The sequence below is a fragment of the Saxophila tyrrhenica genome, assembly GCF_035928015.1.
Source record: "Saxophila tyrrhenica strain CCFEE 5935 chromosome Unknown scaffold_18, whole genome shotgun sequence".
Lineage (NCBI taxonomy): Eukaryota > Fungi > Ascomycota > Dothideomycetes > Mycosphaerellales > Extremaceae > Saxophila > Saxophila tyrrhenica.
Window position 1 is genome coordinate 410,455 of NW_027041750.1, and position 15,847 is coordinate 426,301.

At 54.4% G+C, this 15,847-nt stretch overlaps 5 protein-coding genes across 5 annotated transcripts; 1 reads left to right on the forward strand and 4 right to left on the reverse strand.

The window, feature by feature from the left end:
- Nucleotides 1-366: 366 nt before the first annotated feature.
- LTR77_009583 (uncharacterized protein) lies at nucleotides 367-1,734 on the reverse strand (the record flags this gene model as incomplete). The annotated part of the gene is made up of 1 exon (XM_064806809.1): nucleotides 367-1,734. The coding sequence occupies one exon, from the start codon at nucleotides 1,732-1,734 to the stop codon at nucleotides 367-369; it is 1,368 nt and encodes a 455-aa protein (XP_064655114.1).
- Nucleotides 1,735-5,963: 4,229 nt separating this feature from the next.
- Nucleotides 5,964-8,744, reverse strand: LTR77_009584 (uncharacterized protein; the record flags this gene model as incomplete). The annotated part of the gene is made up of 1 exon (XM_064806810.1): nucleotides 5,964-8,744. One exon carries the CDS (start codon nucleotides 8,742-8,744, stop codon nucleotides 5,964-5,966), a length of 2,781 nt encoding a protein of 926 aa, XP_064655115.1.
- Nucleotides 8,745-9,567: 823 nt separating this feature from the next.
- GUF1 (Translation factor guf1 mitochondrial) lies at nucleotides 9,568-11,608 on the reverse strand (the record flags this gene model as incomplete). The annotated part of the gene is made up of 2 exons (XM_064806811.1): nucleotides 9,568-10,279; nucleotides 10,344-11,608. 2 exons carry the CDS (start codon nucleotides 11,606-11,608, stop codon nucleotides 9,568-9,570), a joined length of 1,977 nt encoding a protein of 658 aa, XP_064655116.1.
- Nucleotides 11,609-11,882: 274 nt separating this feature from the next.
- Nucleotides 11,883-12,716, forward strand: MAD2 (Mitotic spindle checkpoint component mad2; the record flags this gene model as incomplete). The annotated part of the gene is made up of 3 exons (XM_064806812.1): nucleotides 11,883-11,957; nucleotides 12,020-12,099; nucleotides 12,179-12,716. The coding sequence occupies 3 exons, from the start codon at nucleotides 11,883-11,885 to the stop codon at nucleotides 12,714-12,716; spliced, it is 693 nt and encodes a 230-aa protein (XP_064655117.1).
- Nucleotides 12,717-12,910: 194 nt separating this feature from the next.
- SLY1 (Vesicle trafficking between the ER and Golgi) lies at nucleotides 12,911-15,208 on the reverse strand (the record flags this gene model as incomplete). Its single annotated transcript, XM_064806813.1, has 4 exons — nucleotides 12,911-14,373; nucleotides 14,423-14,805; nucleotides 14,893-15,118; nucleotides 15,169-15,208. The coding sequence occupies 4 exons, from the start codon at nucleotides 15,206-15,208 to the stop codon at nucleotides 12,911-12,913; spliced, it is 2,112 nt and encodes a 703-aa protein (XP_064655118.1).
- Nucleotides 15,209-15,847: the final 639 nt, after the last annotated feature.

Below are 15,847 nucleotides of genomic sequence, written 5' to 3' on the forward strand. Positions count from 1 at the left end.
GTCTAGGCTACAAGCCAGGCAAGAGGCTTGCGGGGCAGTGGCTCGGGGTGCTGGCTACGTTCAATTCAAGCGGTATATGGCATGCGTGGGCCGCAGCGGCGCTTGTGGGGGATGGATACTATGGACTTGTGCTTGGGGCGCAGGTCTGGGGGCTGTTCATGCTGTTTGGGGTGTCATGTCTTGTTGAGCGGGTGGTATGGGGGAAGGAGCAGGGTGGTGTTGTGCAGAGAGTCGTGGTTTGGAGCATGCCAGTGTTGGTGGCCGGGCAGTGTTTTCGGACGTTGGAAAGGCATACTGATATACCCTGGCTCAAGCGGCCTGATTGATATCTCTAATGATCTCGAATTCATCTTTGCATCACCTTGTCTACGGCATCACACCAGTAATAGCCCTCGCCCCCAGTGGCCCTCCCACCAACATCTCAGCCGCCTCATCCATATCTGTCTCGCCAAACGCCACATGGAGTCTATGGAGGAGGTTGTACTTCTGTAGGAGAAACGGCCTGAGCCTCTCGCTCCAGAGCGTCCGACTTCCGCGCTGTATGCACTCAACATCTTGCACAGCGCCCCAAACAGTGATCCATCCGAGGCATATAGCCCAGGCGCCAACCAACCCGACGGAGAGTCCGTATTGAAAAGACATCATCTGGTTCATTACCAGCCGGACGTTCTCGTCTTGGAGGGATTGGATGCGGGTTGTGGTGGTTTCGTCTCCGGAAAGGCTGAGGAGTAAGGCCAAGAGTCTGTTGGCCATGATGCGTGTTTGCCAGTAGTACATTGCTCCCTCATATTGTGGTGTGTCTTCGAATTCGTACGAGAACGGAATGATCTTCGTCTCGTTCATTGTCTGCGCTTGAGTTTTGGCAACCTTGAGGCCATGCAGTACAACGTTCTCCGCCTTGTCGTCTCGATCGACAGCTAGTACTTCGGCCAGCTTCATTGCCTCGTCGACTGAAGCACCACCGCCCATCTTCGCCTCCCTCACAAGAGCAATGAGGCGCGGAAGCCTTACGAACAGCTTCTGCGCCAGCCACCTCAACGTCTCGACCTCCTTCCCCACTCTTCCACAGCTTGCGGGTCGCATGCCAAGCCAATACTCGTTGTCAAACGGAGACACCTGTCCAAGCACGACCGGCCGGTTGAAGACTCCCTTCCAGTGAAAGTAAAGCAAACTCCGCGGCAATTCGTCTTTCATACACGACCGTCCACTCGACGCGAGGATGATGGCTGAAAGACCTCTGTTATGCGCCGAGCCTGAAGCCACTTTAGGGTCGAGGGTGGTTTCGAAACAGAAGAGTAGGGCGGCTGTTAGCATGGCGTCGTGGAGGGATCTGTCGGGGCCACCATTGTTTTTGGCCAGGTCAATCCTGAGCGCGGTGACCGCTTGGGCATAATGTCGTAGAGCGTTGGTCTGGAGGCGTACGTCACCGCCGATGAAGTACTTGTGGGCTCCAATTACTGCTATGGAGGCGTGGTCGATTGCTTGAGAATGGCCTATGCGGGAAGGAACGAAACCGAGAAAGGACTTTCCGAGATGAAACGAGTCGAGCGAGTCGGAGAGCTCGAGCATGAGGGCATCGTCCGCGCTATATGGCCGGTGATATAAGGTGGCAGCGTTATCGTTGTTTCCGCTGGCCAGTTGTTTGTTCTTGGTCTGGGCGTCTTGAGCCTGCTTCAGTTCCCTAGCTGTGGGCTGCGGTGAAGTTCTCTTTAATCGCCTTGTAGACTTCGGCATGGGTGTGACGTCCGGCGATCATGTTGTCATCTTTTGTGCAGATAGAGAGTGTATCCAACTCGCCATTTGATCCTTCGAGAACGATTCACGCGACTCATGCACGCGCCACAAGCCAAGATGGCAAAGATGAGCCCAGGAGCTGATGTCGTCCTGTTCGATCTGATAAAATTTTGAAACGTGCCCTCGGACGTACTACACGGAGATGTAGGTATATCTATATCGTAACCTCGCTTAGCCTTTGCCCACTGGTGGCGTCCTGATGGGAACTCCGTGTATGTCGAGGTGCATCACTTCCTGCGGCACGACACGTCTTCCAAGTCTCCAGGTGGCCATTAGTGTCACGGTCCTGTACTTGTTTGGTGATGAAATGTTGCATTTGCTACGAGAGGACGCTCCACGACATACAGATCAAAGCCTGACTGACTGCTTTAGACGTATCGGCTCGAAGGGAAGGATGGACGCGGAGACTCAACGACCTCATGTCTCGCGAAGCCTTTGGCTCCAAACAACGTGACGGATGATGTACTTATTTCTCGAGGACTAGCAGGTCTGTTTAAATAAGACTGATTCAGCTCAAGAGCTGGACCCAACTCGAGCGTCAGCCGTACACGTTCTTCACCCCATGGCCGCCATCGGTAACTCCTTCTCGAGGACGCTGTAGAAATGATGCACGAATTGCGGAGCTGCAATGACAGTCACGCAAGCATGAAAAGGAGATGGCCTTAGACAGACTGTTGGCCTGAAGCTGGTATGCAGGTACTCGTTCGAGCAATGGTACTCCAGGAACATGGGCTGAGTGGGAGAGATCGAAGCCACAGGGACTGATAGCCGAGCAGACGATGACCTTTGCTGTCTTTACTGTCAGCTCGTCGACATTGGCATCACGGCAGCTGTTGGGATGGCAGCGCTTGAATCGAGACTTGCACGTTCTGAAGCCAGTAGCCGAGAAATTCACACGACATCAGGTTCTGCAGGCGTGTCAGTGGCCACCATGCATCAGGTCAGAGTTGCGCTGACAGACAGGCTCGGCTTTCGCGATGTCAAGAACAAAGTCCCGCCAGATGAAGACACGATCTACTACCTGGCTTCTCTGAGCAAGTCCTTCACTGCTGCCGGGACAGCCCATCTCGTTCAAGAGACGCCTAGACTGGACTGGAGCACGGCTGCGTCTGAAGTGTATCCACCGCTCTCACACGAAGATCACGTTGTCAGAGGGCAAGCAAGAATTTAGGATCTCCTGTCTCACAGAACCGGCCTGGCGCCGAAGAACCATATCTTGGAACTAGGAGTATGGTTATTTCATCATGAAGCGAGGTGAGAACATCTGGACTGTAACGTATCTGGAGAAAATCGCTGACAGCTGACATGCGAACCCGATGGATATATGACAACTGGGGCTGCGGTGTAGCCGATGAGCTGATAGAAACACGTCGGCGGGAATTCTTGGGGACATTCGATCAAGGCTCGTATCTTCGACCTCTTTCGGTGAAGAGCTGTGTACGGGACCCGCTGAAGTACTACCTTACATTCATGCAGGCGGTCAAGTACGAGGATGGAGATAAGTCCTTCACCTCCAGCCCAGCCTTTGTGGACCTGAGTGCGCTTACCTTCCATTCTTGGAGCCCTCGGCATGAACCATGAATATATGGGGAAGACGCCGACCGTTGGGAAGGGAATGCAGACCAGAGCCACGTGCTTCTATCAGCAGGGGAATCCAAACTCTTTCTTGACAGCGGTATGTCTGTTGCCAGATACCGAAAGTGGAATCGTGGTCTTCACGAATTCTATGGCTCAAAATGATATTGCAGACTAGGTGGGCGAGCTGCACCTGGAGACATTGCTCAATAATCCTCCGAGGAACGACTACGTCCAACTCGCGAGAAATAGTGCTGAAGGTGCCCTAGCCTTGTGGCCCAAGATGCGTGAAGATCTCGCTCGCGACCAGATGCCGAATACACCACACCGCCCTCTCCGGGAGTACATTGGGCTGTACTACAATAGAATAGGCAACTACCACCTCGTCTTCGTAAAGAACGACGGCAGGCTCCTCCTGCGGTTTCAATGGGAGAAGAAGATTGCGTACGAGCTGACGCATTGCCATGACGACACTTTTTTCGTGGCTTATAACACACGATCGTGATGCAAAGTTGGGTGGATTTCCCATAACGCGGGCTTCATTCTACCTCATCAAATTCGACTCGCACAGCTCAAATGATACGCTCATTGACTCTTTGACATGGATACACGATGACGAGGTCCCGGAACGCGAACGGTTTTACAAAAAGGGCGGCCAGTGCGACAGCATGATTGAGACTTCGCTGTCAGACTACCCAAGGACACCTGATACGGACTCGGGGAATGCGTCTACACTGGTTACAACCGAACTTGAAGACTCTTCAAAGGACTCGCCGGACAAAGCCCATAGGTCCGGGACCGGTAGACTCTAGCAAGAATTGCACTCGAAAGCCGATGTCGAATGTGCTCGTCCCGGTGCTTGCGATGACTAAAGGTTCTAGAGAGCGTGTCTTGCCTGTCCTTGTGCGCCTGCATTCTTTCAAGGAGCAGAGGGTTCGGCCATTGGTTCGGTCATTAGAGCTCGCGGATCAAAAACGGCTACCAAGTTCGCAAGCCATAGACTCATGCATTGCGCTCAATTTGCAAGACTCTGCAGGTGGTACTTCGATGGTGGAATGTTTCAAGGCTCTGAGCTCGCGACTGCATCTGGAAGGTACATGAGGCCGGTACAGCTCCGACCTGACGCTGCTTCTGCAGAGCTCAGTACGTCGGGAGCTGTGGCGAAGCAATTGATTTGCCGGCCTTCACACGTCGTGCCGGCGAGCTGGACTGAATACGCCAACATCAAGGTGGCCGATGCTCGTGGGAACAAACAGCCTCCATCGACCCTGGATACCCAACATTGAGTGGGCATGGCAACGAATAAGAAACGCCTGCAAGTATCGTCCGTATAGGTCTGCAGTTATCTAGTGAGGTTTGATCAAATTTGGGACCAGCTAATCGCTTTGATGTCTCCGATTCCACCAAAGCATGGACTGACCATATGGCTTCTGTCTACGAAGAAACACTGCGCGATCTGCCTGCAGCGTCAGGGGTATAAATACGTCAAGTGAGAATCATCAGCGGTTTCCTAGCTTTGTAGGCTGATATCAAGACCGTAGTTTCTGGAAGCCGATCACAGGGCCGGTCAAGAGGTGGCCATTGATGCTGTGTGATTGGAACACTTACGATCCCGAGACAGACATTACCGCGCGGGATCTTGTCTACGGAGACGGACAGGTGGAATATACTGTGGCATTCTACAGCCCAACCCATCAATGTTACTACACAAGCGATCAAGGACAGCATGATGCTTGGGTCATGGTTCAGTGTGATTCGGCAAACGGCAAAGGTACCATCACTCCGATACTGGAGAGCAATAAACGCTGATCAGTCGAGCTGTGCCGGTGCGCCGCTTATTAGACTTGTTTGAATGCGAGCAGCTTTGCCAGTACCTGTCATGTTCAGTAGGTACCGACCGCCTAATGTGGCTCCCAAACAAGCCATGCTCAGCCATGTCAGTACAAGTATCATTGGTATACCGGCTCAAAAGTACATCTGCCGCTCGGAGACATTCCATGGGTACCACCATTGCCCAATGTCGACACTGCCACGGGCACCCAGAACGGAAGTACCAGACCTGGCTCGATCCTGCTCCACCATTAACAGCTGGGTGTGCATGCCTTCTTCGCCAACGGGAGTAAGAGATTCCACAATGCACGCCTGTCTTCTCATACGGCCTACCTCCGTAGAATCGACGAGTTCTCGCTTGCGGTACAGCACATCCTTCCGGCATAAATACTCAGAACACGAAGGGCGAGCACATGGTTACCAAGTTGCTCGAAAAAACTAGTCGGACCGCTGTTCATCCGATATTGACGTGATGCGCGCCGTATGCTTCTCGGACAATGCTACTACCCGCTGGTAAGGATGAGCGAGTACATGCAGTGCCATGAAGTTGGGTCCCACAACGCAACGGGGGGGAAGAAGACGTCGTCCCAATGGTGTGTCTTGGCATTCTGGTCGAGCATAAGGTACAAAAGAACTTCCCAAAAATGTAACTGGTTGCCTCCACTCACCAGACATTATCACACCATCTCCCTCTGCGACCCAACATCCTGAAAACACCGTTCTTTAATGCAGCACGACCAGCCAGAACAAACGAAAAACGCCATCTACCACGTAAACCGCATCAACCCCGGATTGAGCAAAATCGGCAAGGCAAAATGCCCAAACACAATCGTCCCTAACGGCCACACCGACACAAACGTATCAATCCGCCACAGCGGCGGCGCAAACTGCGCCATATAGATCATCATCCCGGCGCACCCAAAGCAGAACAAGAAAGTCATCTTGAAGCTCCGAGCAATCTTCGGCACCTCCTGGAAGAACGTCGTGTTCTCCATCTCCTTGCTCGTCGCGCCCCAGCTCATGTCGACGCTCAGCATGTGCGAGATGATGGCCTGCGAGACGTGGAGCGAGATGCCGCCGAGGAAGACGGAGAGGAGCGGCACCCACATGAGGTTCTCGAGGAGGCTGGGGACGAAACCTTTCTCGCCTGTGCGATAGCGGAGAGCGGCGAGGGAGACGTTTCCGAGAGCGGAGAAGACGAGGATGATGGAGAAGTAGACTTTGAAGCTGTCCAGGTAAAAGTGGTCGAGGTAGCCGATGTACCATCCCATGAGGAAGTAGTTGGCCAATGTCAGGATCCAGGCGGAGGCGAGGGCGTAGTAGGTGCCGATATAGGCCATGATGGTGATCTTAGACGGAAGCGGCATCTTGGAGGTGAGGAAGTTGCGGAAGAGCTTGGTGAAGGGGCCGCGGGTGAACCAGTAACGGAGTGGGTGGAAGATGAGTTCCGAGCAGCCATAGGCGTATTTCTCCCAGCGAGCAAGCTCGTCGTAGACGGTGAGGGAGACGCCCTCTTTGAAGCCGTCGCCGGTGTAGGCGCCGAGGCGGACGAGGTAGCCGGCGGTTTGGAGACGGAGGGCCATGTCGAAGTCTTCGGACACGGTGTCTTCGGACCAGTACTTCTCGCGGCCGTCGAGCTTGCAGTCGTAGGCGATCTCTTGCATGGCAGACCAGCGCAGGACTGCGTTGTGGCCGACGAACGGAGCTACGTCGCCGGAGGCAACCGAGTAGCGGATCTGGGTGTAGATGAGGTTGGTGAAGAACGTGATGCCCTTCTCAAAGAAAGAGGTCGTAACGTTCATGACCCCGGACGAGTACTGGATGATGGCGACCTGTGGCGACTGCTCCATCTCCGACACACAGTCAAGGAAGCAGCCCTCCGGGACACGAGTGTCAGAGTCGATGATGAGGATGTAGTCACCCATGCGTATGTTGCCATCAGCCCAAGTGCGGCCTGCATCCTCCTCGATAACCTCATCCAACATCCGCTTGTATACAGCAGCATGCTCCTCCGAGCTCCCCGCCTTCTCGCGTTCCAGAGCATTGATCTTGTCTTCCACACGCGCACTGCACCACATGGCATAATTCATGTTCGAAGCCTTCTTGAACTTGCCGCGACGCAGGTAGAGCTCCTCGCCTTCCTTCGGCTTCTTGTTCTCCTTCGGTCTGGCGACCCAGCCGATGTTGTGCTCGTCGTAGAACTCCTGGCGGGCTTCGCGCTCCTCTTTAGAGACCACCTGCATGCCGTCCTCGTTGACGAAGATGTTGGCAGTGCCGCCTTGCATCTCATACGTCGAGATGGCGGCTTTGATCGACACCACCGTGGGGGCAATGACAGCCTTCAAGCTCTCTTTGTACACAGGCAGCTGGACAGTCAGATGTGGCAAACGTCCTGCGTCGCGACGTAAACGCTTCGGCTTGATCCCAGAGTAGGACTTCCAGTTCCCGTGCGTCTGGCCCACTGGTCCAAAAGTCTGAGAAATGCTTCCGATCATGGCCTGGAAGAAGAACAGAGCGAGCCAGATCTGGGCAGGCAAGGCGAGGATGAACAGCGCGCGGGGGTAGAAGTGGTCCGTCGCAAGCTCCTGAGCGATTTGACCCCAGCCGGCACCGAGAGCAGAGCAGACGAGGATGATACACACGGCAGACTGAAATGACATGAGCTTGTTCTTCCGTCGAGGAGGCTCCACGGCGCCGCGCTCGGCGTTGTCATCATCGCCGACAATCGTGGTGCTGGCTGCATCGGTCTCGTCTTCGCCCTTGGGTTCGATGTCGGTATCGATGATCATCTCCACGAGCGCCTTCTCGATCTTCTGAGCACGATCGAGCACGTGGCGAGGCTCGTCGTCCCACACCACCATGATCTGGCGGTCTGCGATGAAGGCGGCGAAGTGATGCTTCTGACATCGCGGCAGGAAGGAGATGTTCGGCAGCACTTGCAGCCTCAGACCATTTTTGAGAGGCACATAGTGCTTCGTATTGAGGCCGAGGAACATCTTGATGACCCTGGTCTTGACCGTCATGGCAGCACGGACATTGAGCGCTTGGACGGCATTGTGCAGCCCGTCATCAATGTCTGCAAGATCGTCCGGGGCACAAACAAAATCGTTGCGGGTTTTTTTGACCACAACACCCTCGTCGAACGAACCATCAGTCCACAGACGCTCACACTGTTGCTGGTAGAGCCACGTAGCCATGACGTCCGATTTGATATCGAGCATGCTTTGAGCGTTCTTATAAGCGGCGTCGGGGTAGAGAGATGCTGGCCGGGAAAGTGCTGCTTGCCCTCCATTGCCAGGGGCCAGGAAGGACGTTGGCTCGACTGGAGAGTAATTGGAACTAGCAGTTGATGGGACGGTTGGTGGCAAGCCCACATCGTCCATTCGCGCCAAATTCGCATCGTCCTCCGATGACTTGTTGGACTGGCCACTTGTGGAAGGATCCAGGCCGGCCGTCGAACCCTTGGTCGCCGGTCTCCCATCTTTCTCGTTGCATTCCTTGGACTTTCCAGCCTTGGGTGGCTTGAGGTACGAGAGGAAGCCCATTGGTGCTGGTCGTCGATGTTGGTCTGCGATGTTGATGGCGGATGATGCAGACGCAGGAATGATTACCTAGGAAGCAAGCTGTTGAACAGCAACAAGATGACCTGAAGGAACCGAACAAGAAGTAGGAGCAAGGCAAGAAGTCAAAGACCCAACCTCGATGTACAGTGATGTTGAAAGGAGAACACAGCAAAATTGATCGGCTTACACAGTGTGTGTCATACTGGAGACGGAGGTGCGTTGAATCGTGAGGTCTCAAATGCGCTCCATTTTAGGCAAAGGCAGCGAACACTCAGTACCAAAGGTGTCGATTGAATTGCCTGTCAACGGTCTCGATCCGATAGATACTCGCAAGTTGTGACGACCGGCTGACACCATCGCCATGTACTCTGAGGTGAGGTGTTGATGCTTTCGATTTGACCCAAAGGTGGGAGGCCCGTTTCGAGCGGCTGAAAACCCTCAACGCAGACAACGTCTCACTCGAACCAGACCCACAATCGTATCGACTGTTTGCTCTACCATCGTGCTTCGAGCCTACTTCTGATCGATGCTGGTGGCTGCTGGTCGAAGAGTCTCCTGGAGCTTGTTCTGAACAAGCAAGGTCGGGTTTCGCCGCCAGAGTCGTCAATGCAGTGGTGGGCATTTGTCTTGCACCGAGACACCAAGTCTAGATCGTCTGGAACAGGCCGTCACTGTAGCGTTTGCATCACTGATGCTCCACGTATAGATCGGTGTGGTGTCGTCTGCTCTGAGTGCCCGGACGCTCGCTCCCCCAGAGACGTCGACCGTCATCCAAGTCCACGGACAAGACAGGCGTCGCTCTTCCTCACTTCGCCAAGAACTTCTGGAACGCCTCGTTCTCAATGCTCACCGCGCCGACAGCCCTCAGCCTCTTCTTGCCCTCCTTCTGTTTCTCCAAGAGCTTCCGCCTCCGACTCACATCCGCCGCATGCAGCTTCTGCAGCACGTCTTTTCGGAAAGGCTTCAGTGTCTCTCTTGCCACAATCTTCTTCCCGGCCACGGCCTGGATCACCACTTCGAACATCTGCCGTTGTACGTGCTCTTTGAACTTGCTGACCCACTCCTTGCCAAGGCGTTCGCATTGGGAGGTGTGGACCACACGGGCGACGGCATCCACGGGGATGTGGTTCACGACCAACTGTAGCTTTTGTAATGGAGAGGGGCGGTAGCCCGCGTCTTCGTAGTCAAGCGAGGCGTAGCCTTTGGTAGTGGATTTGAGTTTGCCGAAGAAGTCGTCGACGAGGCGCTCAAGAGGGAGCAGGTACTTCAGTATGACCTGTGTGGCTGTGAAGAAGGACAAGCTCTCTTGTGTCCCACGGTTTCCCTCGCAGAGCTCGATGATTTTACCAAGGTACTCTTCCGGAAAGGTGATGGTGGCGGTTATGTAGGGTTCTTCGACGCTCGAGACGTTGGTGTGCATGTCGTGGTGAGAAGGGAAGAGGTTCGGGTTGGAGATGATTGAGGTGTTGCCGTCTTTATTGGTGATCTTGAAAGGCACGCTGGGCGGTGTGATTATACTGTAACAGAGAAATGGTCAGTACAATCCTCCGTGCAAAGGACAAGAATGGAAATAAAACGCACATGCTCGCACCATGCTCTGCTTTGAGCCTATCTTCGAAGACGGAGCAGTGCAGGGTTCCAAGAAAGCCTAATCGCCAACCAGCACCAAGCGCATCAGAAGACTCCTTCATGACAGTCACGGATCGGTCGTTCAGCATCACTTGGTTGATACTGTCCTCCAGATGCGCATAGTCGCCTTGATCGGTCGGGAACGCAGCCACGAACACCATGCTCTGCGGCTCCTCAAAACCTGGCAACGGCTCGACGAGCTTCTTCGACCCGACTGTAGTGTATGTGTCGCCAATCTTTGCTTCCTTGCTCCGCTTCATGCCTGGGTTAAAGTAGATGTATCCGACCTGTCCAGCTCTGAGGCGTGTCTGCGGCGTCTCAAGCGGATACATGATCCCGACCTCACCGACGATGTACTCGTTGTTCGTGGCGAATGAGACGAGACGCTCGCCAGCCCTTACGGAACCGGAAAATATGCGGACAAGGCATATGACGCCGCGGTAGTTGTCGTACCAACTGTCCACCAGTAGCAGCTTCAACGGATCGCTCTCGCGACCTTCCGGAGCTGGGATCTGTTCGACGATGTTCGGCAGCAGTCGCTCGACATTCAAGCCGGTCTTTGCAGATACCATGACCGCGTTTGAGCCGTCCAGCTCAAAGCTGTCTTTTAACTGCTCGACCGTCCGCTTGGTGTCTGACGACGGCAAGTCGATCTTGTTCAGCACCGGCACCAATGTCAATCCTTGCGCAAATGCGAGGTAGAAGTTCGACACTGTCTGCGCCTGCACACCCTGCGAAGCGTCCACCAGCAGCAACGCGCCTCCGCAGCTGGCATAACTTCTACTGACCTCTGCCCTGAAGTCGACATGGCCAGGTGTGTCCACGAGATGTAGGAGATAGTCTTCGCCGTTGTGATTGTAGATCATCGAGCATGTCTGCGCCTTGACCGTGATGCCGCGCTCGCGCTCAACGTCGAGTTTATCCAGGATCTGCTTCTTGCCACCTTTCTCGATGGTGCCCGTGAGCTCGAGCAGACGGTCGCTGAGCGTGCTCTTGCCATGGTCGACGTGAGCGACAATGCAGAAGTTGCGGAAGCGTTCGATTGGAATGGCTGCGATGCGTTTCTCTAGTTCGCCCTGGACCTTCAATGGGGCTGCTAGTCGCGCCGCGGTCGTGGAGAACGTTCGGTAGCCATTGACTCGATGGATCGCCGTAGCATAGGTGGCCGATGTGCCGCTACGGAATGCGTTATGGAACCGGCCAAGGCATCGTCGCATGACCGAGTCGTTACGGTCTTCAACAAGATGGTGTCTCGAATGTTTCGAAGTCGTCGATGCTTAGGTAAGCCGTTGCTGGGCCACTCCTTCCTTATTGGGACCAAAACACCCTCGTGACTTCCTCAACTTCACTCACGATATCACATGCTAGATATAGGACAGCGACTGATCGGAACGACGACGCACTACTACCAAACGAAGGCATCGTTAACAATTGAAGCTGCGGACAATTGGATACAAACGCTCGCAACACCATACACCAATCGCCGCCACCATGCCATCAGCAACAGCACCTTCGAGTTCGGACAAGTCCAAAGTCCACAAACTACAGATAAAGGGCTCAGCAAAGGTACGCAAAATTTCCAGGAAAGACCAACACCAACGAGCACAGAGCACTAACATCCAATCCAGCTCGTGACCGAATTCTTCGAATACGGCATCAACACCATCCTCTTCCAACGCGGCGTCTATCCTCCAGAGGACTTCTCAGCGTACGTCCCTGTCCACCCCTCTACTTCCACATCTCCTCTCGATCAACCCTCGTTGAGACCGTGCTAATGTGATGTGCAGAGTCAAGAAATACGGCCTAACAATCATGACCACCATCGACGACCAAGTGAAAGCCTACATCAAGAAGATAATGTCGCAACTCAGCAAATGGATGTCGCGCTCCAAAATCTCCAAACTCGTCGTCGTCATCACCTCAAAGGAAACCGGGGAGCACGTCGAGCGCTGGCAATTCGACGTCAATCACACCCCTACCTCCACCAGCAGCAAATCCACCTCCGGCAGTGGGGAAAAGGAGAACTCCGACCCTGTGCCCCCTAATTCAGCGGCGGCGGCGGCGGAGAAGACGGATGCGGAGATTCAGCAGGATATCCAATCTTTGTTCCGGCAAATCACCGCCTCCGTTACGTTTCTGCCGGTGTTAGACGGGAACTGCACGTTCAACGTGCTCGTCTACGCCGACGCAGACTCTGAAGTTCCGCTCGAATGGGGCGACAGCGATGCGAAGGAGGTGAAGAATGCGGAGAAGGTGATGCTAAGGAGCTTTTCGACCAACTCGCATCGGATTGATACTGTGGTTTCGTATCGGCTTGCGGAGTAGGGGTTGATTTTTCATAGGGGATGTGGAGGTTTTAATGTTGGCGGGGAGTCGGGGGCGCTCTTGGGCTAAGAAGGACGTTGTGAGAGGAGTTGGACTACAGGCGGTCTTTCGTATCAAACTCTAGAAGTATATGTAGCCATGCATGCTTCCATTACATTCATACTACCACAACACCTGCAACCCACACTCTACTACTACCCACTCTCCCTCCCCAACCTCCCCAGTACACCCAAAAAGCTCTCCGCACTCATAATCTCCGTACTCCCATACACCACCCTCTTCCTCCCGGCAGCACCCGCCTGTCCAGCGCTCGCTCCACCACTCGTCCGCTGCGCCCAGTCCTGCAAATTACCGTACTCGTCCATACTCCCTCCGCCGACAGAAAATACGATCGCCTCGCTAAAGCCTTGCCTCCTCTGCCCAAAACTCGCTTCAATGCCCCGACTCTGTGCTGTCCCGCTGCGAGCGTCTTTGGCAGAAGGCGGCATAGTCCCGCGAGCGTTGGCGGAGCGTGGGTCGAAGTAGAGGAATCCTTCGGTTTTCTGCAGAGCGCTGGTAGAGGCGTTTGAGGGATCCATGAGCGATTCGGTGATCTTGGTGAGGGTGAGATCTTTGTTAGCGGGCAGAAAGTTCTTGACGCCGGATATTAGGTTGTCGAAGTTGGCACCAAGGCCAGCGTCCTTAAAGCGATCGGTGAGGCGAGAGGAGATGGAGGAGAAGCCGCGGAAGAGGTCGGCAGAGGCTGAGGTTTGCTGTGGTTGCTGTTGGGTCGGGGCGGAGGATATCATGGTCATGCGGGTGATTTCACGGACGCGGCGGATGTAGGTTAGGGGTAGGGTATCTACCTCCGCCTTCTTGAGCAGCTCCTCGAAGCGGTCCATGTCCGCTCGCGAGACTTCTTGTTCAGTGCTGAGAAACCAGATAATGAAGATGCGGAGTTTATCTCGTGGCTCGTTGCCTTTGTCGGAGTCAGACAGCAGGTCGAACATTTGTTGCTTGGTCTGCTTTTTGATGTCCTCCTCGAGCTGGAAGAAGTTGTCGAGCTGGCGGTCTTTAATGCCTTTGAGGAGAGCAGTGGCGATGTTCATATGCATATCCAGGAGTGCTTTGCGTTCACGGAGTTCGGGTAGTAAGGTGATGGCTGCTTTGAGGTGTTGAGCGGATGCGCTCGTGTCGTTCTGGAGGTCTTCAATCGAGTTGGCGCCGGTCTTCTTGGTGATGTCTGCGGCGTCGTCCTTGTAGCGAGTGAGTTCGGCGTCGATGTCTTCTGCCACTTGTGGGAAGGGTACGCTGGCGTTCTTGGTCCAGAAGAAGTCGTTCGAGGTGAGGTCGTACGATCGCTTGACGTTGCCTTTCGCGGGATTGCCTTCTTCTGCTGGTGTCTCCACGGTAATCCGATTGAGGTGCATGTTGAGTACATCGTGGATGAGGGATTGATATGTCCATGAGTGTGAGAGCATTGGTACTAGGTCGACATTCCGGTCCACAATGATTAGGACTGGACGTGAAGAAGCCGGGTTCTGCCCGCCTGCGGATTTGCTTCCAGAAAAGAGATTGTCTTTGGCGTTCAAAATGTGGTCTCTCAGTTTCCGGTCCAGCTTGGCCGCGATCATCTCAGCAGCGCCGCCTTTTGGACATCGAATGATGGGTATTGTGCCTGTAGCGGTTAGCCTGGATATTGACGATTGACGAGTTTCGAGACCAACCCATCGTCACCGAAACGCTGAACAGACCACTGACGATCCGATCAACATTCGTGTCAATGTCTTCGTCACTTGTCTGTGCGCTATTCATCGTCCAGTACGTCTCCTTGCCCGTGCCCAGACTGAACAGGTTCGGTTCGCTGACGATGAAGTTCAGGTACTGGTCGTACACCTGGCTGATGCTCTCTGACGTCCCCGCCTGTGCTGTTTGGGCCGCAAAGTCTTCTAGCAGCGGCCTAGATATCGAGGACAGAAAGTTGATGTACGCCGGAGAATACAGCCCCTTCTGAAGGTCCTGTGTGATGTACTCCAGATTCGCCGCCGTGGGCTCGACGAGGTATACGACGGGCACATCGGGTATGGCATGCCGTTGGCCGTTGATGTTTCTGACATGGAGCTGTCAGCGCTCGCTGCTTGAGTCTCAGCATCCACTGCGACCACGCTAGCCCTCCTGTTTGCTGTAGACAACGTACAGATGTATTGTGATTCCCCAACCTCGCAAGTCATTGACTCTGAGCACACTGCTGATAACATCTCGCCCAAGGTTGTCGAAGACGAGCACTTTCCATATCGGCTCGCCGTCCGAGCTCAGGATGGGTGTGGATTGCGGTATCAGGCCATTTGCGGAGGAGTGGTCATGTTGGAGGTCGGAGGACTCTTGAGGGACGTGGTTGAGACTGAGTATGCGTTCGATTGACGCTGTAGCTGTTAGAGCTGCCCACAACCACGGCCTTTTGCGGAAGACATACCTACTTGCCGGTCTCGAAGCGTTTGGTACGAGGATGCCATGTTGGGGGGATGGTGGCCGTCAAGGCAGCCTAAGCGGCTTTTCAGCGCATATGATAGCGTCTCTGTATGAGATTTTGCACGCGCATTCACTATGGGTTCAGTTTCTTTGCGCCTTGGTTGCTTGCTATCCTTACACACACTTGTCCTCGACATTCAATGTTGGCCGATCGGTGCCAAGCCCAGCGCGGCATTATCCGCTGCCGCTCTTAGTCCTTAGTGATGTCGCTGCTCTCTCTCCTCTTCTTCCTTTCCATCAACCACCACCTTCCACCTGCACATGAACGCGGCCCACAACACCCGCTCATCACCATAATTACTTTCTACACTCTCTGAAGTACTAACTGAGTGAAAGCTGGGAGTTTTGGGGCGTTTTGAATGTGATTGTGCCAGTAGCAAAGGTACTCCTACTGCAGGCTGCCTGCCAGATTGCGACGGGGAGCACTTCGAGGGCTGCTCGCACGTACTGAAGCGTCCTCATCATCGCAAATCTGCTGCTGCTACTGCTGCCATCGTGCTGGCTCACTGTCTCCTACTTTAAGCATCTGACTGGCGTGGGCGTACTCTTAAGCCCGCGCTGTGAAACGACCTTACGGTTCAGATCTTGGTGAAGGCAAGGCAAGGGTGGCCACGTCAGGCAGA